Source organism: Delphinus delphis, chromosome 6 (assembly GCF_949987515.2).
Source record: "Delphinus delphis chromosome 6, mDelDel1.2, whole genome shotgun sequence".
Taxonomy (NCBI): domain Eukaryota; kingdom Metazoa; phylum Chordata; class Mammalia; order Artiodactyla; family Delphinidae; genus Delphinus; species Delphinus delphis.
Window position 1 is genome coordinate 53,529,747 of NC_082688.1, and position 24,454 is coordinate 53,554,200.

At 39.5% G+C, this 24,454-nt stretch overlaps 1 protein-coding gene across 1 annotated transcript in view; it reads right to left on the bottom strand.

The window, feature by feature from the left end:
- LOC132426645 (histone-arginine methyltransferase CARM1-like) overlaps window positions 1-24,454 on the bottom strand; it is a 268,188-nt gene that overhangs the window by 145,318 nt on the left and 98,416 nt on the right. The window contains exon 2 of the mRNA XM_060013442.1: window positions 21,542-21,667. Coding sequence (XP_059869425.1) covers window positions 21,542-21,667 — 126 coding nt within the window. The remainder of the gene's footprint in view (window positions 1-21,541; window positions 21,668-24,454) is intronic.

The following is a 24,454-nucleotide window of genomic DNA, read 5'->3' on the forward strand; positions in this document are numbered from 1 at the left end:
TGACATCTTTGTCTGGTTTTGGTATCAGGGTGATGGTGGCCTCGTAGAATGAGTTTGGGAGTGTTCCTCCCTCTGCTGTATTTTGAAAGTTTGAGAAGGATACATGTTAGCACTTCTCTAAATGTTCGATAGAATTTGCCTGTGAAGCCATCTGGTCCTGGGCTTTTGTTTGTTGGAAGATTTTTAATCACAGTTTCAACTTCAGTGCTTGTGACTGGTCTGTTTATATTTTCTATTTCTTCCTGATTCAGTCTCGGAAGGTTGTGCTTTTCTAAGAATTTGTCCATTTCTTCTAGGTTGTTCATTTTATTGGCACAAGGTTGCTTGTAGTAATCTCTCATGATCTTTCGTACTTCTGCAGTGTCAGTTGTTACTTCTCCTTTTTCATTTCTAATTCTATTGATTTGAGTCTTCTCCCTTTTAATCTTGATGAGTCTAGCTAATGGTTTATAAATTTTGTTTATCTTCACAAAGAACCAGCTTTTAGTTTTACTGATCTTTGCTATCATTTCCTTCATTTCTCTTTCATTTATTTCTGATCTGACCTTTATAATTTTTTTCCTTCTGCTAACTTTGGGGTTTTTTTTGGTCTTCTTTCTCTAATTGCCTTAGGTGTAAGGTTAGGTTGTTTATTTGAGATGTTTCTTGTTTCTTGAGGTAGGATTGTATTGGTATAAACTTACCTCTTAGAACTGCTTTTGCTGCATCCCATAGGTTTTGAGTTGTCACGTTTTCATTGTCCTTTGTTTTTAGGAATTTTTTGATTTCCTCTTTGATTTCTTCAGTAATCTCTTGGTTTTTTAGTAACATATTGTTTAGCCTCCATGTGTTTATATTTTTTACAGATGTTTTTCCTGTAACTGATATCTAGTCTTATAGCGTTGTGGTCACAAAAGATACTTGATATGATTTCAATTTTCTTAAACTTACCAAGGCTTGATCTGTGACTCAAGATATGATCTATCCTGGAGAATTTTCCAAGAGCCCTTGAAAAGCAAGTGTAATCTGCTGTTTTTGGATGGAATGTCCTATAGATACCAATTACGTCCATCTTGTTTAATGTATCGTTTAAAGCTTGTGTTTCCTTATTTATTTTCATTTTGGATGATCTGTCCATTGGTGAAAGTGGGGTGTTAAAGTCCCCTACTCTGATTGTGTTACTGTCGATTTCCCCTTTTATGGCTATTAGCCATCTGCCTTATGTAATGAGGTGCTCCTATGTTGGGTGCATAAATATTTACAATTGTTTTATCTTCTTCTTGGATTCATCCCTTGATCATTATGTAGTGTCCTTCTCTGCCTCTTGTAATAGTCTTTAAAGTCTATTTTGTCTGATATGAGAATTGCTACTCCCACTTTCTTTTGATTTCCATTTGCATGGAATATCTTTTTCCATCCCCTCACTTTCAGTCTGTATGTGTCCCTAGGTCTGAAGTGGGTCTCTTGTAGACAGCATATGTGCAGGTCTTGTTTTTGTATTCATTCAGCCAGTCTATGCCTTTTGGTTGGAGCATTTAATCCATTTACATTTAAGGCAGTCATTGATATGTATGTTCCTGTTACCATTTTCTTAATTGTTTTGGGTTTGTTATTGTAGGTCTTTTCCTTCTCTTGTGTTTCCTGGCTAAAGAAGTTCCTTTAGCATTTGTTTTAGAGCTGGTTTGATGGTGCTGAATTCTCTTAGCTTCTGCTTGTCTGTAAAGGTTTTAATTTCTTGTTGGAATCTGAATGAGATCCTTGATGGGTAATCTTGGTTGTAGGTTTTTCCCTTTCATCACTTTAAATATGTCCTGCCACTCCCTTCTGGCTTGCAGAGTTTCTGCTGCAAGGTCAGCTGTTAACCTTATGGGGATTCCTATGTATGTTACTTGTTGCTTTTCCCTTGCTGCTTTTAATATTTTTTCTTTGTATTTAATTTTTGATAGTTTGATTAATATGTGTCTTGGTGTGTTTCTCCTTGGATTTATCCTGTATGGGATTCTCTGCGCTTCCTGGACTTGACTGACTATTCCTTACCCATATTAGGGAAGTTTTCAACCATAATCTGTTCAAATATTTTCTCAGTCACTTTCTTTTTCTCTTCTTCTCTGGGACCCCTATAATTTGAATGTTGGTGTGTTTAATGTTGTCCCAGAGGTCTCTGAGATTGTCCACAATTCTTTTCATTCTTTTTTCTTTATTCTGCTCTGCAGTAGTTATTTCCACTATTTTATCTTCCAGTCACTTATCTGTTCTTCTGCCTCAGTTATTCTGCTATTGATTCCTTCTAGAGAATTTTTAATTTCATTTATTGTGTTGTTCATCATTGCTTGTTTGCTCTTTATTTTTCTAGGTCCTAGTTAAACATTTCTTGTATTTTCTCCATTCTATTTCTAAGATTTTGGATCATCTTTACTATCATTATTCTGAATTCTTTTTCAGTAGACTGCCTATTTCCTCTTCATTTGTTTGGTCTGGTGGGTTTTTACCTTGCTCCTTCATCTGCTGTGTTCTTCTGTCTTCTCATTTTGCTTAACTTACTGTGCAGTGGGTCTCCATTTCACAGGCTGCAGGTCCGTAATTCCTGTTGTTTTTGGTGTCTGCTCCCAGTGGGTAAGGTTGTTCAGTGGGTTGTGTAGGCTTCCTGGTGGAGGGGACTAGTGCCTGTATTCTGGTGGATAAGGCTGGATCTTGCCTTTCTGGTGGGCAGGTCCATGTCTGGTGGTGTGTTTTGCAGTGTCTGTGACCTTATTATGATTTTAGGCAGCCTCTCTGCTAATGGGTAGGGTCGTGTTCCTGTCTTGCTAGTTGTTTGGCATAGGGTGCCCAGCACTGTAGCCTGCTGGTCATTGAGTGAAGCTGGGTCTTAGTGTTGAGATGGAGAACTCTGGGAGAACTTTTGCTGTTTGATAGTAGGTGGGGCCAGGAGGTGTCTGGTGGACCAATGTCCTGAACTCGACTCTCCCACCTTAGAGGTTCAGGCCTGAGATCAGCCAGAGAACCAAGACCCTGTCAGCCACATGGCTCAGAAGAAAAGGGAGAGGAAGGAAGGGAGGGAGGAAGGGAGAAAGGAAGGGTAAATACATAAAATAAAGTTATTAAAATAGAATAAAACTATTAAAAATAAAAAAATTAAACTAATAAAAGAAGAGTGAAAGAAAGAAGAGAGCAACCAAACCAAAAATCAAATCCACCAATGATAAAAGCGTTAAAAACTACTACTAAAAAAAAAAAAAAGAACAAACAAAAAAACCAGACAGTCACAACCCTAGGACAAATGGCAAAAGCTATACAGACAAAATCACACAGGGAAGCATACAAATACACACTCACAAAAAGAGAAAAAGGAAAAAATATATAAAATAAAAAAAGGAAGAGAGCAACCAAATCAATAAACAAATCTAATGATAGTAATCTCTAAATACTAAACTAAGATACACATAAAACCAGACACAAATTAGATGGAGAAAGCAAACCCCAAGTCTACAGTTGCTGCCGAAGCCCACCGCCTCAATTGTGGGATGATTCGATGTCTCTTCAGGTATTCCACAGATGCAGGGTACATCAAGTTGATTGTGGAGATTTAATCGGCTGCTCCTGAGGCTGCTGGGAGGGATTTCCCTTTCTCTTCTTAGTTCGCATAGCTCCTGGGGTTCAGCTTTGGATTTGGTCCCGCCTCTGCGTGTAGGTCACCTGAGGGCATCTGTTCTTCACCCAAACAGGATGGGGTTAAAGTAGCAGCTGATTCGGGGCTCTGGCTCACTAAGGCCAGGGGGAGGGAGGGGTATGGAATGTGGGGCGAGCCTGCAGCGGCAGAGGCCAACATGACATTGCACCAGTCTGAGGCACGCCGTGTGTTCTCCTGGGGAAGTTGTCCCTGGAACACAGGACCCTGGCAGTGGCGGGCTGCACAGGTTCCCAGGAGGTGAGGTGTGGACAGTGACCTGTGCTTGCACACAGGCTTCTTGGTGGCTGCAGCAGCAGCCTTAGCGTTTCATGCCTGTCTCTGGGGCCTGCGCTGATAGCTGCGGCTCGTGCCTGTCTCTGGAGCTCATTTAGGCTGCGCTCTTAATCCCCTCTCCTCGCACACCAGGAAACAATGGTCTCTTGCCTCTTAGGCAGGTCCAGACTTTTCCCCGGACTCCCTCTGGGCTAGCTTTGGCACACTAGCCCCCTTCAGGCTGTGTTCACGCAGCCAACCCCAATCTTCTCCCGGGCATCTGACCTCTGAAGCCCAAGCCTCAGCTCCCAGCCCCACCCCGCCCTGGCAGGTGAGCAGACAATCCTCTGGGGCTGGTGAGTGCTGGTCGGCACTGGTCCTCTGTGCCAGAATCTCTCCGCTTTGCCCTCTGCACCCCTGTTGCTGTGCTCTCCTCTATGGCTCCGAAGCTTCCCCCTGTCTCCGCCAGTGACGGGGCTTCCTAGTATGTGGAAATCTTTCCTCCTTCACAGCTCCCTCCCAGAGGTGCATGTCCTGTTCCTATTCTTTTGTCTCTGTGTTTTCTTTCTTCTTTTTCCCTACCCAGGTACGTGGAGAGTTTCTTGCCTTCTGGGAGGTCTAAGGTCTTCTGCCAGCATTCAGTAGGTGTTCTGTAGGGGTTGTTCCACATGTAGATGTATTTCTGATGTATCTGTGTGGAGGAAGTGATCTCCACGTCTTACTTCTCCACCATCTTGAAGGCGCCCCCCCAACCAATCATATTTTTATAGACTTATTAACATATGATTTTTACTTTGATTATGAAACTTTTCAAAAGTACATAAAATACATAGATTAATATAAAGATTTCTATCATTAAGATTCAAAATGTACTAAGATTTTGTAAATCTTAATTCATTTCTACAGTCATGTATTTTTTGTTTTCTTAGCTGGACATTTTAAAGCAAAACCCAGACATAATGTCATTTCATCCATAAATATATCAGTAGTATGCAGATATTTTTGTGCACATGTTCAGCAGGAAATGGGCCAGTGAATATGTAATAAATACTGAGAGCAGAGAGCATGGAGCAGCCATGCTCCAGCTGAGTTTAAGTGAAGTATGAGTTTTCCTCATAAGAGAAAAAAATTGAAAAATAGCTCCTAGAAACTTGGAGTCTTTAATTTTTGCTTTCTTGAGTCACTATCTGAAGCATAATCTCACATATACTCAATAGAATATCAACTTTAATATAGCAAAGGGGCATAAACAACTATAACGTACAACAAATCCAGTTACAGTTGGTCATTCCAACTTTCCTCTCTATATAATTAATAAATAAGTAGACCAAGTATCATAAAAGATAAATTGACTTGATTTAACTGATATTTAGAGAACAGTCCACCCAAAAATAACAAAACACATATTATTTTCAAGTGCATGTGGAAAATTCACCAAGATGGACAATATTGTAGACCTGAAAACAAACTCCAACAAATCTGAAACCACTGATATCATATAAACCATGTTCTCAGACCACAAAAGAATCCAAGTAGAATATAGAAAGCTATTGGGAAAACGTCCAAATGTTTGGGAATTTAACAATATACTTTCAAATAATCCATAGATCAAAAAAGAAACCTATAGGACAAAAAAACAAATAACAATACAAATTATTTTGAACTGTATGGCAAGGAAAACAGAACATACCCAAATTTATTGAATAAAGCTAGGACAATGTGTAGAAAGAAATGTAGAGCATTAAGTGTGTATATTGAAAAAAAAAGAATGGAATGAAATAAATGATCTAGGCATCTACCTTAAGAAGTTAGAGAAGAGTAATCAGAGAATCAAAGTAATCAGAGGAAGAAAATAAAGAGCAGGAATCAATAAGATAGAAAACGGACAAAACAGAGAAAATGAATGAAACAAACAGCTGTTTCATGAAACGTATCAATAAAGTTGATAAACCTCTAGCTAGACTAATCGAGGAAAAAAACCTATTTCCAATATAAAAAATGAGAGAAAGGACATCATTACAGATGATACCGAGATAAAGGAATATTATGAACAACTTAATGGCAACTAATTTGACAACCTGGATGAAATGAACAAATTCCATAAAAGACATAAACTATTACAGCTCACTCAATAAACAGTAAACACATTAAATAGACCTATATATATATTTAATAAATTGACTTTGTAGTTAACAATCTTCTCCCAAAGACAACTCAAGGTCCATTTGGCTTCAGTTGTTAATTCTAACAAACATTTGAGGAAGAAGCAATGCCAAATTCTACACAAAGAGTTTACAGATTAGGGAGCCTGCCCCAATTTTATAAGACCAGCACTACTCTGATACACAAATCAAACAAAAACATAAAGAAAGCAATACCTATGGAACACAGACACAAAAATTATTTATAAAATTCTAGCAAATCTAGTTTAGCAATATATAGAAAGGATCATACATCACAACAATGATGTTTAACTCAGAAATTCAAGGTTGTTTTAACATTCACAAATCAATAAATGTAATTCATGATATTAATAGGCTAAATATAAAAATGATGCAATCATCATAGATTCAGAAACAGCATTTCACAAGACAATTCAAGATAGAAACTATTAGCAAATTAGGAGTAGAATGGACTTTCTTCAACCTGATAAAAGACATCTACAAAAAAAGAACTACTGCTAATGGTGAAAAGTGAATGCTTTCCCTGAGACACCTGAACAAGGTAAGGATTTCCATTCTCATTTCTTCTAGGCAACACTGTACTAGAGGTCCTAGCTGGTGCAATAAGCATGAAAAAGAAGTTAAAAAAAATACAGATAGGAAAGCAAGAAGTAAAACTGTCCCTAATCCAAGAAGATATAATCATTTATGCAGAAACTCCTAGTAATCTACACAAGAAACCTACAAGAACTAAGTGACTTAGCAAGATTGCAGAATCGCGCTTACATATATATAAAAAAAAAAAAGTCAACTGTCTTTCCAAAGCAATGGATAATAAATGGGCTGCTTGGGGCTTCCCTGGTGGCGCAGTGGTTGACAGTCTGCCTGCCGATGCAGGGGACACAGGTTCGTGCCCCGGTCCGGGAGGATCCCACATGCCGCGGAGCGGCTGGGCCCGAGGGCCATGGCCGCTGAGCCTACGTGTCCAGAGCCTGTGCTCCGCAACGGGAGAGGCCACAACGGTGAGAGGCTCGCGTACCGCAAAAAAAAATAAATAAATAAATAAATGGGCTGCTTGATGAAGAACAGGATATTTGAGTGATTTCAAAGTGCCTTCACACAGGTTGCTTATTAGTTACATCTAACAGGGAAAGCATAGTAACTTTATAGTGGAGAAACTGAAAAACATCTTGACCTGGTGATCAAAATTTCTATTATCAACAAGGGGTAGATAGACCTCAATGCTCCCTGATGTGAAATCCTGAGAAGGACACAAGAGCAGTTAGGTAGTTTTCTGACTAGGGACGCATAACCTGAATCTTTCCATGAGGAAACATAAGAAAAACTCAAATTGGGGAATATTCTATAAAATAACTGGTCTCTATTCTCCAAATAACACAATGTCATGAAAGAAAAGGTTGAGGAACTGTTCCAAATTAAGGTAGTCTAAAGAGACAAGACAACTAAATGCAATACACGATCCTGGACCAGATCCAGAACTAGAGAGGGAAAAGAGATGCAAAAACATTATTGGGACAATTTTTTAAAGTGGGTTATGGATGGTAGATTAAATATAAATATTGAATAGATGTTAAATTCCTGAATTTGGTAATTCTACTGTGGTCACGTAAGAGAATATTCTTATTTGTAGGCTATACCTCGTGAAACACTAAAGAGTAAAGAAATATGACATGTGCAAATTACTCTCCAATGGTTCAGGAATATAATAATATGTGTTTATATATATGTACAGACATATACAGAGATGGATATAATATGAAAAAATATTGTAAATTAATGAACCTGTTCAAAGGGTATTCAGAAGTTCTCTGTTATGTTTATGCAACTTCTCCGTAAGTTGGAAATTTTTTCAAAACAAAAAAAGATAATGAAACTTCTCCAAGATTCATAATTCCCAGAATAAGGTTCACCTGTGTCTTTATTTCTTTTTCTCACTTAGTGGAATGTTGATAAGAGTGGGCTTTTCCATGTTTCTATTATCATCCCAATTAATGACATGAGTTTTCTATATTAAACATCAACCCATGAAGAGTGCAGGGGCAGATAGGAAGCTGTTGAAAGAACAGAGCCTTACATTTTCTCTTTGTCACTTGGGCAACTTCCTTCATATCTATGAGCCTTAGTGTCTTTGTGTAAAAATGGGAATAAGTAATAATATACCAACTTCACAGGGATGCTGTGAGAATTACAATAAGAAAAAGTATAAATACATAGTTGTAAAAAGTATATTAAAAAGTACATACATAATGTTCAGGCAATGCTGGGCCTCTGCTTCATGCCCTCAGATACTTTCAATCTCCCTCAAAATCCTCCCATGTCTCACCTAATCTGGCCTCTCGTTCTCTGATCTCACCACTCTCCTTCTCCCATTTCATCTAGTCCCTCTGTTCTTAGTGCCATTCTGCAAGCATTCTCTGCCTCAAGGTCTTTGCAGCTCTGTTCGCCTGTCTCGACCACCCTTAGCCCAGGCACACACAAGGCTCCTCCCCTCTGCTACAGCTCTCTACTCAAAAGACAGATGTCTTATCAGTGAAGCTTTCCCGCTACTGACAAAACAGTAAACACACTTAATTCCTATTCTCTGCCTCTTTCCCTGATTTATTTTTCTTTTCAGGGCTTATCACACACAACCCACTATATATGTCCATTTACTAATTGTCTGTGTCCTCTTAAAATGTCAGCTATATGATTGCAAGGACTTTTATTTATTCAGCACTGTATATTTAGCACATAAATAAGTGCTTGGCACATACACTCTCAATATTTGTGGAATGAATGAATGAACAGGGAGTAAATCTTGCACATATCTAGTACATGCACAGTCAATGCTTCACAGTAATCATCTTAAGTCCATTTAATGAGAATGTTTTTTTCTCTGTTGACACCTGTCATTATTAAATATCCCCACTGCTTCTAAATGAATTTAAATGCACTGGATTTCACCGTAGTCTTTGAGATCACTGGCGATTATTTAATATGTAACCAAATCAGGCTTGCAGATCACTGAGTCACAATTTTGAAGAAGGAAAGGAGGGAGGGAAGAAATATTCCTCACACAGACATCTGAATATTTGCTCATTTCTTTCTTAGTGGTTCCACCTAATTATCAAGACAGGGCAACTCCCCAGTAAAGCTGGATTTTCTTTCTTACCCAAGTTACAGTAATTGGCAGCTGTTCACTCACTTCTATATATAAAATAGCACCCTCACATTTCAAATGCCACATCCTCTTACTCCAGAAAAGCAGAGCACATCTCAAAAATTCAGCGATCGTATCTGATGGGCAGTGACACCAATAGACGGTCCTCTGTCAACACCCAGGCTGACAAATGACAATCAATATCCCACTGCCACATGGGACCCTCCGAGTCACAGCCAGCTTGTTCCTCACTTGCCACTACCTTCCTGCAGCTGTAGGTTCCAGCCTGCATCACGACCTGCCCTGACAGATCCAGAATGAGGGGTCAGCTTTTTGGCTTGCTCCGTTTCCAGGGCCAGAAAAATCAGGCAGCCAACTCCCCAGGGACTTTCACTGAGTTTGAAAGCTACTATTCAATTAATCCATGGACGACCACCAATTTGCAAACATATGCATTTGCAGTCCTTTTGGTGCTGGGATTCACTTTCAGCAGAGATCAAGAGACACATGAACTCCAGAATTAGGAAGATGTCATGAGGCATCCTTGGCAAAATCCTCAAGTCAGAAACTCCTGTTATCAATTATTTTTCCTTCTTACAGAGGAATGAGACTAATAAATTATAGCCAGTGCTCTAAAGCATGGTGAGCCCAGGTTTTGGTGCTCATTCCTAAAGTACAGGTTACACACTGAACCAACTAAGAATTCATTATACGAGAATTAGTCCTATCCAAAGGGCTTCTTATTTAGAAACTTTTTTCCCTGCTTTTTTATTGGTATAAACAGATTAAGAAGTATCTTAGTACTCTAAATTACTGAGCCCAAAGTCTCTGTCTCAAGAAATGTAATGGAAAGGATTAGTATACTCTCTCTACTTGTCACCTAAGTCAACAGAATGATGACAGGGACCTTGGTGTAGGATCAGCGCCCCCAGTACTAAGTGAGCCATGTTGGTTCTGGGCCTTATGACTATCCAAGCTATTTAAGATTATATCCTTCAGGTAGAGGGACAGAAGTAGTGTGGTAGTACATGGCAACTGCTTGGCCATTGGATGCGATAGAGAATAAAATACATCCCAAGTTCTTTACACTTTGTCTATTGAAATCTCAAAATTTCCATTTCACTGCAATATAAAGGTTCAAAGATAAGTTTCAACCAGAAAATGAAGGCAGCCTCAACTTTGAGAGTCCCTAAACATGAAGTTCCCAGGCCTGCTAAGCCTTTTGGTACCAACTCTGAACAGTACCATAAGCTTGAAACATGGATATCACAGAAATGTGAATTCTATCTATAGTTTTCCAGTATGGTTTCCTTGAGCATTAAGTGCTCTAAGTGAGTACACATTAAAAGAAAGGTTTTCCATTCAGTCTTCTTGCTGTGCAATTGCACCTTATTCTTTTCACTGGTTTCTTTCTTTCTTAAAACTAAATGTGTCATTACAGAAGGATGCACTGTGGTGTTGGAGTAGGTAACTCTAGATTTAAATCCTTGATCAGTAATTATTAGTCATATTACCTTAAGAAAATGACCGATATTCTCTGAATCTCAGTTTCCTCATCAGTAAGATGACCAATTAAATCCTTCAAGTGGACAGTACATTAGATAATAGGTTTAACGTTTATAGTATAAAAAGTTAAAATAACATTTTGCTCTTAACTTGGTTATGCTGATCACATAGCCCAGAAAAAAATTTCCATTTATTAAAGCCTTGAATTACTGAAATCCATAAACTACCAAAAAATTATAAAACATTCACATGCTGAGATAAGCCACATCCTGATTTTCATTACCAAAGATAGGAATTTCTTGTTTTCTTAAAACTGACTCAACCATAACCCAATCAGAACTGCAGACTGTCAAACAATTATACAAGGGCTTCCCTGGTGGCGCAGTGGTTGAGAGGCCGCCTGCTGATGCAGGGGATGCGGGTTCGTGCCCGGTCCGGGAAGATCCCACATGCTGCGGAGCGGCTGGGCCCGTGAGCCATGGCCGCTGAGCCTGCGCATCCGGAGCCTGTGCTCCACAACGGGAGAGGTCACAACAGTGAGAGGCCCGCGTACCGCAAAAACAAACAAACAAACAAACAAAAACAATTATACACCAGTAAAATGAACAACCGCAAGAAATGGATAAATTCCTAGAAATGAACAATCTGCCAAAACTGAATCAGGAAGAAATAGAAAATATGAACAGACTGATGACCAGTAATGAAACTGAATCAGTAATTTAAAAACTCTCAACAAACAAAAGTCCAGGACCAAACAGCTTCACAGGTATGCTCTACAGACATTTAAAGAAGACTTAACACTTATCCTTCTCTATTAAACTCAAAAAATTAAAGAGGAATAAATGCTTCTGAACTCATTCTATGAGGCCAGTATTACCATGATACTGAAGCCAGACAAAGACACCACAAACAAGAAAATTATAAGCCAATATCACTGACTAACATAGATGCAAAATCCTTGACAAAATATTAGCAAACCAAATTCAATAATACATTAAAAGGATCACACAATACAGTCAAGTGGAATTTATCCTAGGGATTCAAGGATGGTTCAATATGTGCAATTCAATCAACATGCTACACCACATTAACAAACTGAAAAATAAAAATCATACAGTCATCTCAATAGATACAGAAAATGCTTTTAACAAAATTCAACTTCCATTTATGATAAAAACTCTCAACAAAGTGGATACAAAGGGAAAATACCTCAACGTAATAAAGGCCATATGTGACAAACCCACAGCCAACATCATACTCAGTGGTGAAAAGCTGAAACATTTTTTCTAAAATCAGGAACAAGACAAGGATGCCCACTCTCTCCACTTTTATTCAACATAGTATTGGAAATCGTAGCCATCACAATCAGATAAGAAAAAGAAAAGGAATATGAATTGGAAAAGAAAAGGTAAAACTATCATTGTTCACAGAAGACATGATACTACATAGTGAAAATCCTGAAGATGCCACCAAAAAACTATTACAACTAATGAATGCATTCAGTAAAGTTGCAAGATACAAAATTAATATACAGAAATCTACTGCATGTCTATACTCTAATAACAAACTATCAGAAAGAGAAATTAAAAATGCAATCCCATATTCAATTGCATTAAATAATAAAATACCTAGGAATAAATCTAACCAAAGAGGTTAAAGACTTGTACTCTCAAAACTATAAGACACTAATGAAAGAAACTGAAGATGACACAAGCAAATGGAAAGATACACCATGCTTATGGCTTGGAAGAATTAATATTGTTAAAATGACCAAAGGCAATCCACAGATTCAGAGTAATCCCTGTCAAAATACCAGTGGCATTTTTCACAGAACTAAAGCAAATAATTTTTAAATTTGTATGGAAACATAAAAGACCCTGAATAGCCAAAGCAATCTTGAGGAAGAAGAACAAACTATACTACAGAGTTATAGTGATAAAAGCTACAGTGGCACAAAAACAAACACATAGTCAATGGAATAGAGAGCCCAGAAATGAACCCACATTTATATGATCAAATATTATATGACAGGGGAGGCAAGAATTTACAATGGAGAAAGACAGCCTCTTCCATAAATGATGGTGGGAAAACTGAACAGCTAAATGTAAAAGGATAAAACTGGACTACTTTCTTACACCCTATACAAAAATAAACTCAAAATGGATTAAAGGCTTAAATGTAAGATCTGAAACCATAAAAGCCCTAGAAGAAAACACAAGCAGTATTCTCTCTGACAGCTTAGCAATATATATAGATATATTTTTTGATGTGTTTCTTTAGGCAAGAGAAACAAGAGCAAAAATAAATAAATGGGACTATATCAAATTAAAAAGCTTTTGCCCAGCAAAGGAGACTATCAACAAAACAAAAGGCAGCCTACCAAATGGGAGAAGATATTTTCAAATGATATGTATGATAAGGGGCTAATATCCAAACTGTACGAAGACCTCATACAACTCAACATCAAACAAACAACCTGAGTAAAAATGGACAGAGGATCTGAATAGACATTTTTCCAAAAAAGACATACAGATGGCCAACAGACACATGACAAGATGCTCAACATCACTAATCATCAGGGAAATGTAACTCAAAACCACAATGAAATATCACCTCACACCTGTCAGGACAGCTATTGTCAAAAAGGAATAAATAACAAGTATTGGAGAGGATGTGGAGAAAAGGGAACCCATGTGCACTGTTGGTGGAATTGTAAATTGTTATAGCCATTGTGGAAAATAGTGTGGAGTTTCCTCAAAAAATTAAAGATAGGACTGCCATCTGATTCAGCAATTTCACTTCTGTGTATTTACTCCACGAAAACAAAAACACTAATTCAAAAAGGTACATGCACACCAATGTTTAGTGCAGCATTATCTACAGTAGCCAAGAAATGGAAGCAGCTAAGTGTGCATGAAATGGATAAAGAAGATGCAGTATATATATATACACTGGAATATTACTCAGCCATAAAAAATCTTGCAATTGTGACAACATGGATGGATTTAGAGGGTATTAGCTAAGTGAAATAAGTCAGATGGAGAAAGACAAATACCATAATGATCTCACTTATATGTGGAATCTAAAAAACAAAACAAATGAACAGACAAAAAATGAAAACAGACTCGCAGATACAGAGAACAAATGAATGGTTGTCAGATGGGAGGCAGGTGGGAGGTGGGGTGAAACAGGGGAAGGGGATTAAGAGATATAACCTCCAGCGATAGAGTCACAGGTGTAGAAAACAAACTTATTACCAGGTTACCAGGTGGGGGGGAGGGGGGAAGTATAAATTGGGGGATTGGCATTGACATATACACACTACTACATATAAAACTATACACACTACTACATACAGATAACTAATAAGGACCTACACAGGGAACTCTTCTCAATACTCTGTAATGACCTATATGGGGAAAGAATCTAAAGAATAGATATATGTATATGTACAACTGACTCACTTTGCTGTACAGCAGAAACTAACAACATTTTAAATCAACTATACTCCAATACAAATTTTTAAAAAAGAAAAGGGAAAAAGAAAAATGCCACAGGGATATAATGTACAGCATAAGGAATAAAGTCAACAATAATATAGTAACTTTTTTTTTTCTGGCCACGCCTCACGGCTTGCAGGATTTTAGTTCCCCGACTAGGGACTGAACCTGGGCCAAGGCAGTGGAAGTGCCTGAGTCCTAACCACTGGACTGCCAAGGAATTCCCAACAATGTTGTAGTAACTTTGTATGGTGACAGATGGTTACTAGACTTATCGTGGTAATCATTTCATAATGTAAGCAAACGTCAAATCACAGTGTAGCATACCTGAAACTAACATAATATGTCAACTATATTTCAATAAAAATAAACAAATGCACATACTATAAAGTCAAATGGGAAAAAAAAAATTCCCCCATGCTCTTTTACAGTCAAGCTCCCCCTAACTCCCAGCCCCAGACAATCACTGATCAACTTTCTGCAACTATAGATCAACTGTGCCTGTTCTAGAATTTTATATAAATGGAATTATACGATATGGACTCTTACATACCTGGTTTATATCGCTCGATTTAAAACTTTTGAGATTGATCTATGTAGTTGAGTTCACCAGTCATTCATTTCTTTTTATTAATAAGTAGCTTTCCATTGTATAGATGTGGCATAGTTTGTCCATCCACATGCTAATGAACAGCTATCTGAGTTGTTTCCAGATTTTGGCTATGGTAATAAAGCTGCTGTAAAAATTCCTGTCCAGGTCTTTCGGCATACATAACGCTTTTCCTTCTCTTGGGTAAATATCTTGGCATGGATTTGTTGGGTCATAGGATAATGCATATTTAACTTTTTAAGAAAGTCTCATTTTCCTCTAGGTCTCACCCACAAAGAGAATGGTTGCCAGGAAGTTGTATATATGTAATAGCAATTGCTATGTCATGTTTTAGGATGAGCAGGAGGGGTACCTGCCTGCACCCCTTTGGGATGGGGGTGCAAGGGGGCTACAAATGCTAGAATGAAGGACAGCTTTTCTGTGAAGTAGAAGCACATATATTAGCAGTGAAATTCTTCCCATTTTTTTCAGTCTCTTTACAGGTGTCCTCTGGTTTTTCCCTGGAAGTAAAATGCCTGTCGCACTTTCTGCATGGGGATGAAGGAAGGAGGAGAGAGGCTGTAGAGAGCCTGCTGATAGCATCATCAGGTAGAGAGACATTTAGTTAATCCCATCTGGCTCCCCCGTCCTCACTGCTAGCCTCCATATTACTGTCTGATTGAGTCTGGAGCCCCCGGGGTTCTCTTTTATGGCAGCACCCACTCATAGATTCTGAGCCGCTCCTTCTTCTCTCTGATCACCCATCTTCTAGGAATTTGTTGAACTTGCATTTCCTGATGGTCCTTCCTTCCTTCTCTTCACTCTTGCTGTGTCTGTTATTTTACTGAGGTGTCGGGAGAGAGGAGGAAAATGATTGTCTTTGGTATGTAGCCCTCACCCAGAAATCAATGGATCTGATTCAGTGCACTAATCTTGTACTAAACTTTGCGACTGAAACTTCCCTAGCCAAGCTCATCAAAGACCCTGTTGTTTAATCCAGCGCACACCTTTACGTCTTTTTCCTACTCCATCTCTCTGTAACATCTGGATAACCTTGCTCCTTTCTTAAGTGTGCTGTTGACTTCCACAGTACTACTCTCACTTGGTTTTCTCCTGCCTTTCTGGCTGCTGCTTTCAGTCTCATTTCCACACTTCCTATTCTCTGCCCATAAATGTCGGTGGTTCCTTAAGGTGTCTCTTTAGGTCTTTGTTTTTTCTCACTCTATATATTCTCCCTAATCTTGTTGCCCAATGTGCTCTTCTAAACCCCATTCTTGCCGTGTTTAAACAGTCCCTTTCCTGAGAAGCCTTCCTCGACCCTCAAGGCTGAGGTAGGTGCCCTGACTAATGTCCCCACAGCACTTAAGAGACTCGTTCAGAACTTCTCATATTGCTTGCTCCTCCAACCTTAAGATCTCTCAGAGTCCGAGGCTGTGTTTTTCATCCAGAGCAGCCCACCTGGGATATGGATGGTGATCAATAAATATTTGCTGGACTGAACTGAGACAACAGATATTTTTAAATGCTTTGTGTTTTATACATGTTATTACCAGGAATAACAGTAAAATCTGCACTTTGAAGAAAAAATTTGCCAGAGAAAGATAAACCTCAAGTTAATCAGAGAAAAACAAATTCTTAATTGTGTAACGATAAGTTAATGCTGTTGTGCAGAAATTAATGATGCAGTGAAGAAATTAATGACGCACACTTTCATGTGAAAATTATATCCTCTTCATTCCTTGGCACCTCTACAGAGCCAAAACCAATACAGATTTCACCCATCAAAAAAGTGTCATACCCATGTCCACAGCAGTATTGTTCATGGGGGCCAAAAAGTGGAAGCAACCCAAGTGTCCATTGATGGATGAATGGATAGACAGGGTGTGCTATATGCATAGAATGAAACATTTTTCAGCCTTAAAAAGGAAAGAAATTCTGACACATGTGATAACATGGATAAAACATGAGGACATTACGCAAAGTGAAATAAGTCAGTCACAAGAGTACAGGTACTATAGTTTCTATAAGGTACCCTAGAGTGGTCAAAGTCACAGAAACAGAAAGTAGAATGGTGGTTGCCAGGGCTGGTGGGGAGGCAGGGAATGGGGAGTTGTTATTTAATGGGTGAAGAGTTTCAGTTTTGCAAGATGAAAAGAGTTTGGAGATGGATGGTGAGAGTTGTACGACAATGTGATTGTACTTCATGCCACTGAATTGTACTCTTAAAATGCGTTAAGATGGTACATTTAAAATTATGCATATTTTACCACAATTACAAATAAAATTAAAAAGTCACACACACACAAGGAATTGCAGGCTGTCGTATCTGACCTACAAATACAGCCTTCTCTCTGTATCTGGGAGCCAGTTCTTGTGAAAGCAGGACTTCCTCATACTTATTTTATTATTAAAGATAAAACTCCCCCTCAGTACTCCAAAAATGTTTATTAAGTTGTTCTTGTTTGAATTTTAACATGGAGGTCCTACTAAGATGCTCACACAGACTTATCTATCAGAGCTTGCCTGAGAAATGCACCCTACAAGCTCCTTGGGTTCAGGCCTATCTTTCTTGGCTACTGGGGCAAGTCTAACTGTGCTAAGGTAGTAATTTGTACTCACTGAGTCTGCTTCTAAATTATTTGTTGTTCATTGCTATCTGGATATCTAGCTTTATTTCTGTCTCAAGCCTATTTGAATTATTTCTGTCTATTGGATGTCTAGTCCCCTCTAACAAATGAAAAGTACTGAGAGGTTGGTATTCATCCTCATTTGGTATTGTCTGTCTACAGTTTTGGAGATATCTTAAATGACTAAAGCACCTACATATCTATAACTTAGGTCTACATTTTACCAAGACTAGGGGCCTATCTCTACTGAACTGTTAAGAGGGTTGCCTGTGGAACATCCTGTACTACTGATATTATTTTTCTTAGCTGTAGAAGAAATTCTATTTTTTTTTCTTTCTTTTTTTTTTTTTTTTTCTGTACGCGGGCGTCTCACTGCTGTGGCCTCTCCCGCCGCTGAGCACAGGCTCCGGACGCGCAGGCTCAGCGGCCATGGCTCACAGGCCCAGCCACTCCGCAGCACACGGGATCCCCCCGGACCAGGGCACGAACCCGTGCCCCCCCGCATCGGCAGGCGGACTCCCAACCACTGCGCCACCAGGGAAGCCCTGTAGAAGAAATTCTAAAATGCCTTGTCCATGAATGTCTTTCTTGGAAAATATGTGTTTGTGTCTGATTTGATTTGACCTAGGAATGAAGTTTTCTGTACTATCGTTCTCTGGAGTTTATAAATGAGAAAATCTCCCTCCTCCTTACGAAGAAAAAGTTCTGGGAAATACTCCTCCGTGGGTCTCTCTTTTTAAAATTTTTTTAAAAATAAATTTGTAGCTTTTTTTTTTTTTTTTTTGCAGTACGCGGGCCTCTCACTGTTGTGGCCTCTCCCGTTGCGGAGCACAGGCTCCGGACGCGCAGGCTCAGCGGCCATGGCTCACGGGCCCAGCCGCTCCGCGGCATGTGGGATCTTCCTGGACCGGGGCACGAACCCATGTCCCCTGCATCGGCAGGCGGACTCTTAACCACTGCGCCACCAGGGAAGCCCTGTAGCATTTTTTTTCTTTAATAAATTTGTAGTATTTCTTTTTAAAAAAATAAATGTGTAGCATTTCTTTCTTTCTTTCTTTTAATAAATTTGTCCATGGGTCTCTAGATGGGACTCAAATATGCCTTACTGGGTAGGCCATGAATGCCAGGCTTTCAGCACTCTCCACCTGGGCTCTTTCTCAGGGTGGTGTATGCAGCAAGCAACCCTGAGGTATGAAGTAATATCTTCCTCTGGAACAAAGAGCAAGCCTGGTTACTGCCTGCTATTAAACAGAAGTTCCCGAAGCTCAGTGTTCCTCTCCTGTAATGCATCCCACTGCATGTGCAGGCACCCATCTTATCCTCCACATCTGTCTGGAGGATTTGGGGCTTAAAGAACTCAGAGAAAATATGCTCACACTTTGGCTGCTGCTCTTTTCCTGAGAGTCTAAAATCGTCTTTTACCTCTGCACCAGGAGTCTTAATGTCTTCTGTCAGCATTCATGGAATAGCGGCAACCTAACTTGTTAGTTTACAAATCAGATAAAATTCAATTAATATTGTTAACATGACAATTCTCACCAAACTGATCAATCTCAATCAGTCAGACCAAGCACTTTTGTAGAAATTGACAACTTAATTATAAAATGTATATGTAAATGCAAAGGACCAAAAATACCTAGAACAATCTTGATAAAGGAGAACAAACTTAAATGGACTTCAAGTGTTACTTTAAAGGTGATCCAGACAATGTGATACTGTCACAAAGATAATCAAGAGAACAGAACGGAGAGCTCTGAAATAGACCAAGTCTATATACAATCATTTAACTTGCAAAAGTCTTTTCAACAAACAGGGCTAGAATAAATGGATATCCATATAGTCTAAAAATAATCTTTGGCTAAATACCTTACACCAAATAAAAAATGATTGACTGTATACCTAAAATATAAAATCTGAAGCTATAAAACTTATGAAAGGAAATATAAAATAAAAGGATAAACTGGCATTCATCAAAATTTAAAACTTCTTCTCAACATATCATTAGGGAAACAAATAAGCAAGTTACAGATTAGAAGATAACACCCATTAATTAGATATGTGATACATATCTGGTATCCTGGATATATAAAGAACAATTCCATAGATAAACAACCAGTTAGTAACAAGCAAATGATTTTAATTCATAATCATGTGAAAAACTGCTTAACATCATTAGGTATCAGGAAAATGTAAATTAAAACCACAATGAGATACACCCCACCAGATACACACCCACCAGAATGAAAAAACAACTTAAAAGACTGAACGACCAAATGCTGGCAAAGATGTGGAGCAATCAGAACTCTCACACATTATTGGTGGGAGTGTAAAACGGTACGACTACTTTGGAAAAAATTCTGGCTATTTCTTAAAAAACTAAGCATACACTTATTCTATGCCCCAGCAATTCTACTCCTAGATACTGATCCAACAGGAACGAGAAAATGTATACGGTAAAAGAATATTCATCATAGCCAAATGGAAATGGTGATCTTCTACAGCTAAAGATATAAAGAAGGAACCACAACAAGATGGTAGGAGGGATGCAGATGTCGTACAGTCAAGACCCACGCCCCCAGGTGGGTGACCCATAAACGGGGAGATAATTACATTGCAGAGGTTCTCCCCAAGGAGGGAGTGGCCTGAGCCCCACAATGGGCTTCCCAGCCTGGGGGGTCCCACACCAGGAAGATAAGCCCCTAGAACATTTGGCTTTGAAGGCCAGTGGGGCTTACTTTCGGGAGTTCCAAAAAGCTGTGGGAAACAGACTCTGCTCTCAAAGGGTGCACACAAAATCTCACACACTCTGGGACCCAAGGCAGAAGCGGTCATTTGAAAGGAGCCTCCCAGAGAAGCAGGAGGCAAATGGAGCTTACCCTGGGGACACAGACACTGGTAGCAGCCATTTGGGGAGCTCACTGTACCACATGGGCACTGGTGCTGGTAAGCGCCATTTTGGAATCCTCCCTCTAGCTTATGAGTGCTGGGATGTGGCCCTGCCTACCAGCCTTTCAGCCTCAGTACTGGGATGCCTCAGGCCAAGCAACTAGCCAGGTGAACACGGCTCACCCGCCAGCAGGCCCATGGCCTTAAGACCCCCTGAGCCCACAGCTGCCCCTGTCCATCAGAGAGGCCAGGACCCAGGGCTGGCTCCACATACCAGTGCGCTAGCACCAGCCCTGGGACCCCCAGGGCCCTACAGCCAGAGACACTGGGACCCAGCTCTGTCTACCAGTGAGCCGGCATGAGCCAGCAGTAGGCCCAGGACCTGGTCTTACCCACCATTGGGTGGATACCAGTCCTGGGTTCCCCTGGGCCCCAGCCCCACCTAGCAGCAGGCAGACACCAGCCCCAGGACCACTGAAGCCCTGCAGCCTGCCATACCAGGATTTAGGCTGCCCACCAGCAGGCCAGCACTAGCCTCCAGACTCACAGGGCACTGCAGCCAGTCACCTGGTTCCCCCCAGCAACGAGCCAGCACTAGCTCTGGGGCCCCCTGGGCCTCAGCCTCACCCACCAGCAGGTCGACACCAGCTTTCGGACCCCCCGGATCCTACAGCCAGCAGCCTCATGACCCAGCCCCACCCACCAGCAGCCAGAAATCTTTCAGAGTGCCTTTGAGTCTTTTCTTAAAATACTTCTAGTTATACTTTAATTTACCTCCCTATTGCTAGACATTTGTTGTCCAGAGTCTAAAAATGCTCAGCAAGTGATTCAAAGACAAAAACAGGATGAAATCATTGACGCTCAAACTGAAAATCACATTTCGGCAAACTTCACAGGAGAATCAACAACAGTGGTGAAGATCTGGACAATCCTTGGTGTCCTTTCCTGCAGCTTTGGATGAAGGAGAACCAAAGCAGGGTTGGGGGGCGGGGTATGAGAACACAAAAGTTCTCACGGTCTAGGGAAGGCTGACTGTTCTCTAGCCACCACATCAAGTTAAGCACCAGAACCAGTTTTAAATCATTCTATCAGTGGATGGCAACTCGCATCAGGAAACACGGTGCCGAAAGTCAACCAACCAGGAGATTTGCCTTTGGAAAAGCCAGGGGCTTGGAAAAGACACAAAACTTACCAGCATGAGACTCAAACTTCAGCAAAGCACTGTGGTAGCCCAGAAAAATCAAGATGGACTCCTTCCCCACACAGCAATATTCAGTGTCTCTGTTGAGTGAGCATCTGAAGATACAGACACCATCAGCTATAAAAGGTGGGAAAGAGAAGGATTAGGAAAGTCCATTTTGAGGACTATAAAAAGGTTCAGCCATTCCTGCATTTCCGTTTTCAAGGCTCCCCATTTCTATCTCCTAATATAATGCCTCCTGGGACATAAGTGAACATGAGGATGAATGTAACCACAGTGAAAAAAATAATTCTTCGCATATGGCTGAACAAAGGGCTCAAAACTGACTCTTGTCTCTTGCTTTTGTGTCTATCGTTCCATTCCCTATAACCCTTTATTCCCCAAATCATTTTGTATCTCTTGACACCATCCTAGGAGAGATCAGGTCATGGTTTTCTGGGTGATTCTTGAGCACCTACTATGTGCCCAAGATATCACAACAAATCTTCACTCTATGTACCATCACTGCCAGTGTTCCTACGTGAATACTAGGAAAAGAGTTTAGGTTCGATATGCTAATAAGTGGCAGAACTGGAATTCAAACCCAGGTATTCGACTCCAACGCACGTTCTTCCTACCACAATGTGCAAGCAGGATAAAGAGGGAGATTCATTCTGCAAGCAGAACCCGTGGTAAGTGGCTGTGGTCTCATTAGATTCACCTATAGATAATTGGGAACTAACTCTCAATTCCTCTCTTTACAGGTTAGACAGGGCCTTCACCCTGGGCAGCTGTAGTATGGTAGAAAGAGCAATGAAACTTGCAGTTTTGCTTTCATCTTTGATGTTTACTAACATTGGAACTTCAATCACCCGATCATTTTGAGCCACATTTCTTCATTATGTAAAATAAAAATACTGATGCTTATTTTACAGGCTTTTTGTGAAGACTGAATAATAAAGGTGAAATAATTTCTAAAATCCTATTAAAACAATAAAGGACTATTACTATTCCTCTCATTATAAAGTATATCTTAGTTTCTATTCTTAATGTTCTCCTTTCTCCCTTACAAAATTAAATAGAATAGTTGTGTTAACTTAAAAACATAATTATATATATATAAAATTCTACTGTTACACATGAGCATATGCACATTCAAAACAGACACACAGAGTTAAAATGACCAAATATTTTCAAATATTTTCATCCATTACTTCACTCACAAGTGAGTATCTCCTGATGGAAGCATTCACAAATATTTTTCACAAAACATCTTGGCTGGTTAAATACTGCAGATGTTTTGAAAACATTTTCCTGGCATAAAACATGATTACAGGTTTAGAGATTACAGCCCAGTCAGTGCCTCAAAGGCATAAGTGTCTCCTTGCAGGGAGGTAGCCATGAATGTAGATACAGAAGAGGAGTCTGGGGTCTTTTAAACAATACGTTTTTTTTTGAAATCAAAAGAAATATTTTCTTCAAGAAAGCAGGATTCCTAGCATTTACCAATTATTTCCTTTATGGTTTAGAAGTAGAATAAGAGAGAAGGAAGAAGGAATGAGGATTCTAGGCTTCTACAGTCCCTTGTACATACATGACTATTACAGTCTGTAAGCTCTTTGTGGGCAGGGGCAATTTTACTTTATTTTTGGAATCAGTATCTTTTTTCCTCTGAATCAAAACCTAGCCCAGTACCTGGTATTTAATATTTGCTGAATCAGTGAAAGCATTTCTCCATGTATTGACTGCACACCCCCACAGAACAGGTAAACGGCTTTATATTTTACCTGGTTCAATTCTCCATAACCAGACAGGCTCATAAAGTTTTGTTTTATTATTGTTTGTTTTGTTGAATAGCTCCTTTTCCTACTTTTATAAACTGTAAAATGCCTGTCCATGTATCCTCCTTTCTTCATCCTCTTCTTACCCTCTGTTTAAATATGGGTGGAGAATGTCTTTTTAAGTATACAACAAAATCCAGAAAGTACTGGTAATTACTCAAAAATTTAAAACCTACATATGGCAAAATTTTTCAAATACTTTAAGCCAATTTAAAAAGCAATGATAAACTAGGAAAAATATTTTCAACACACTTAACAAAGACTTAATATCCTCAATATACAATCAGCTGTAAAAAATAAGAAGCAATCAACCTACTGAAAATTTAGTAAGGAGGATTAATAGACAACTGGCACCTAGAAAAATGCTGATAACAAAAAAAAATGTGAAAAAATAATGAATCTCAGAAATAATCAAAGAAATATATGATAAAACAATGAGATCAAGCTTTTTATGTCTTACTGTTAAGTTTTTAAAAATATAAAATGACAGTATCAAATGCTGGAGAGGGTGTGAGAACACAGTGAATGGTAGTTATTCACAATGTAAATTTCTATGCTCCTGGAATACAGTCTGCCCATATGCTTCAAAATTTAAAGCCTATGTACTCTTTGTTAGATATTCCACTCATAATAAAATTTTTTCTACGATGTACTTTATCAAGTGTGAATAAACGTATATTCAAGGACATGCATCTTAGAGCTGTTTATTTAGCTATCAGATGTAAAGAGGCCCAGAGCCCATCACTTACATGGCTGCTTTAATCAGGCAGCTCCAAGTTAAGGCTGCCGAACAGCATGTGCAATATTACTGTGGCAATTTAACGCTGTGTTTGACTTTGGAGAGAGCTGTTTTGAAAGATATACATCAAAATGCCATCAGTGGTTTCCTCTGAACGGAGAGATGTGGGAACATTTTTATTTTTCCCCCTCATAAAGTTCCCCTCATAAACTACTGACCCTGTGCTCTAGAGCCTGCAAGCCACAACTACTGAGCCCACGTACCACAACTACTGAAGCCACGCACGTAGAGTCCATGCTCCTCAACAAGAGAAGCCACCACAATGAGAAGCCCACGGACCACAAC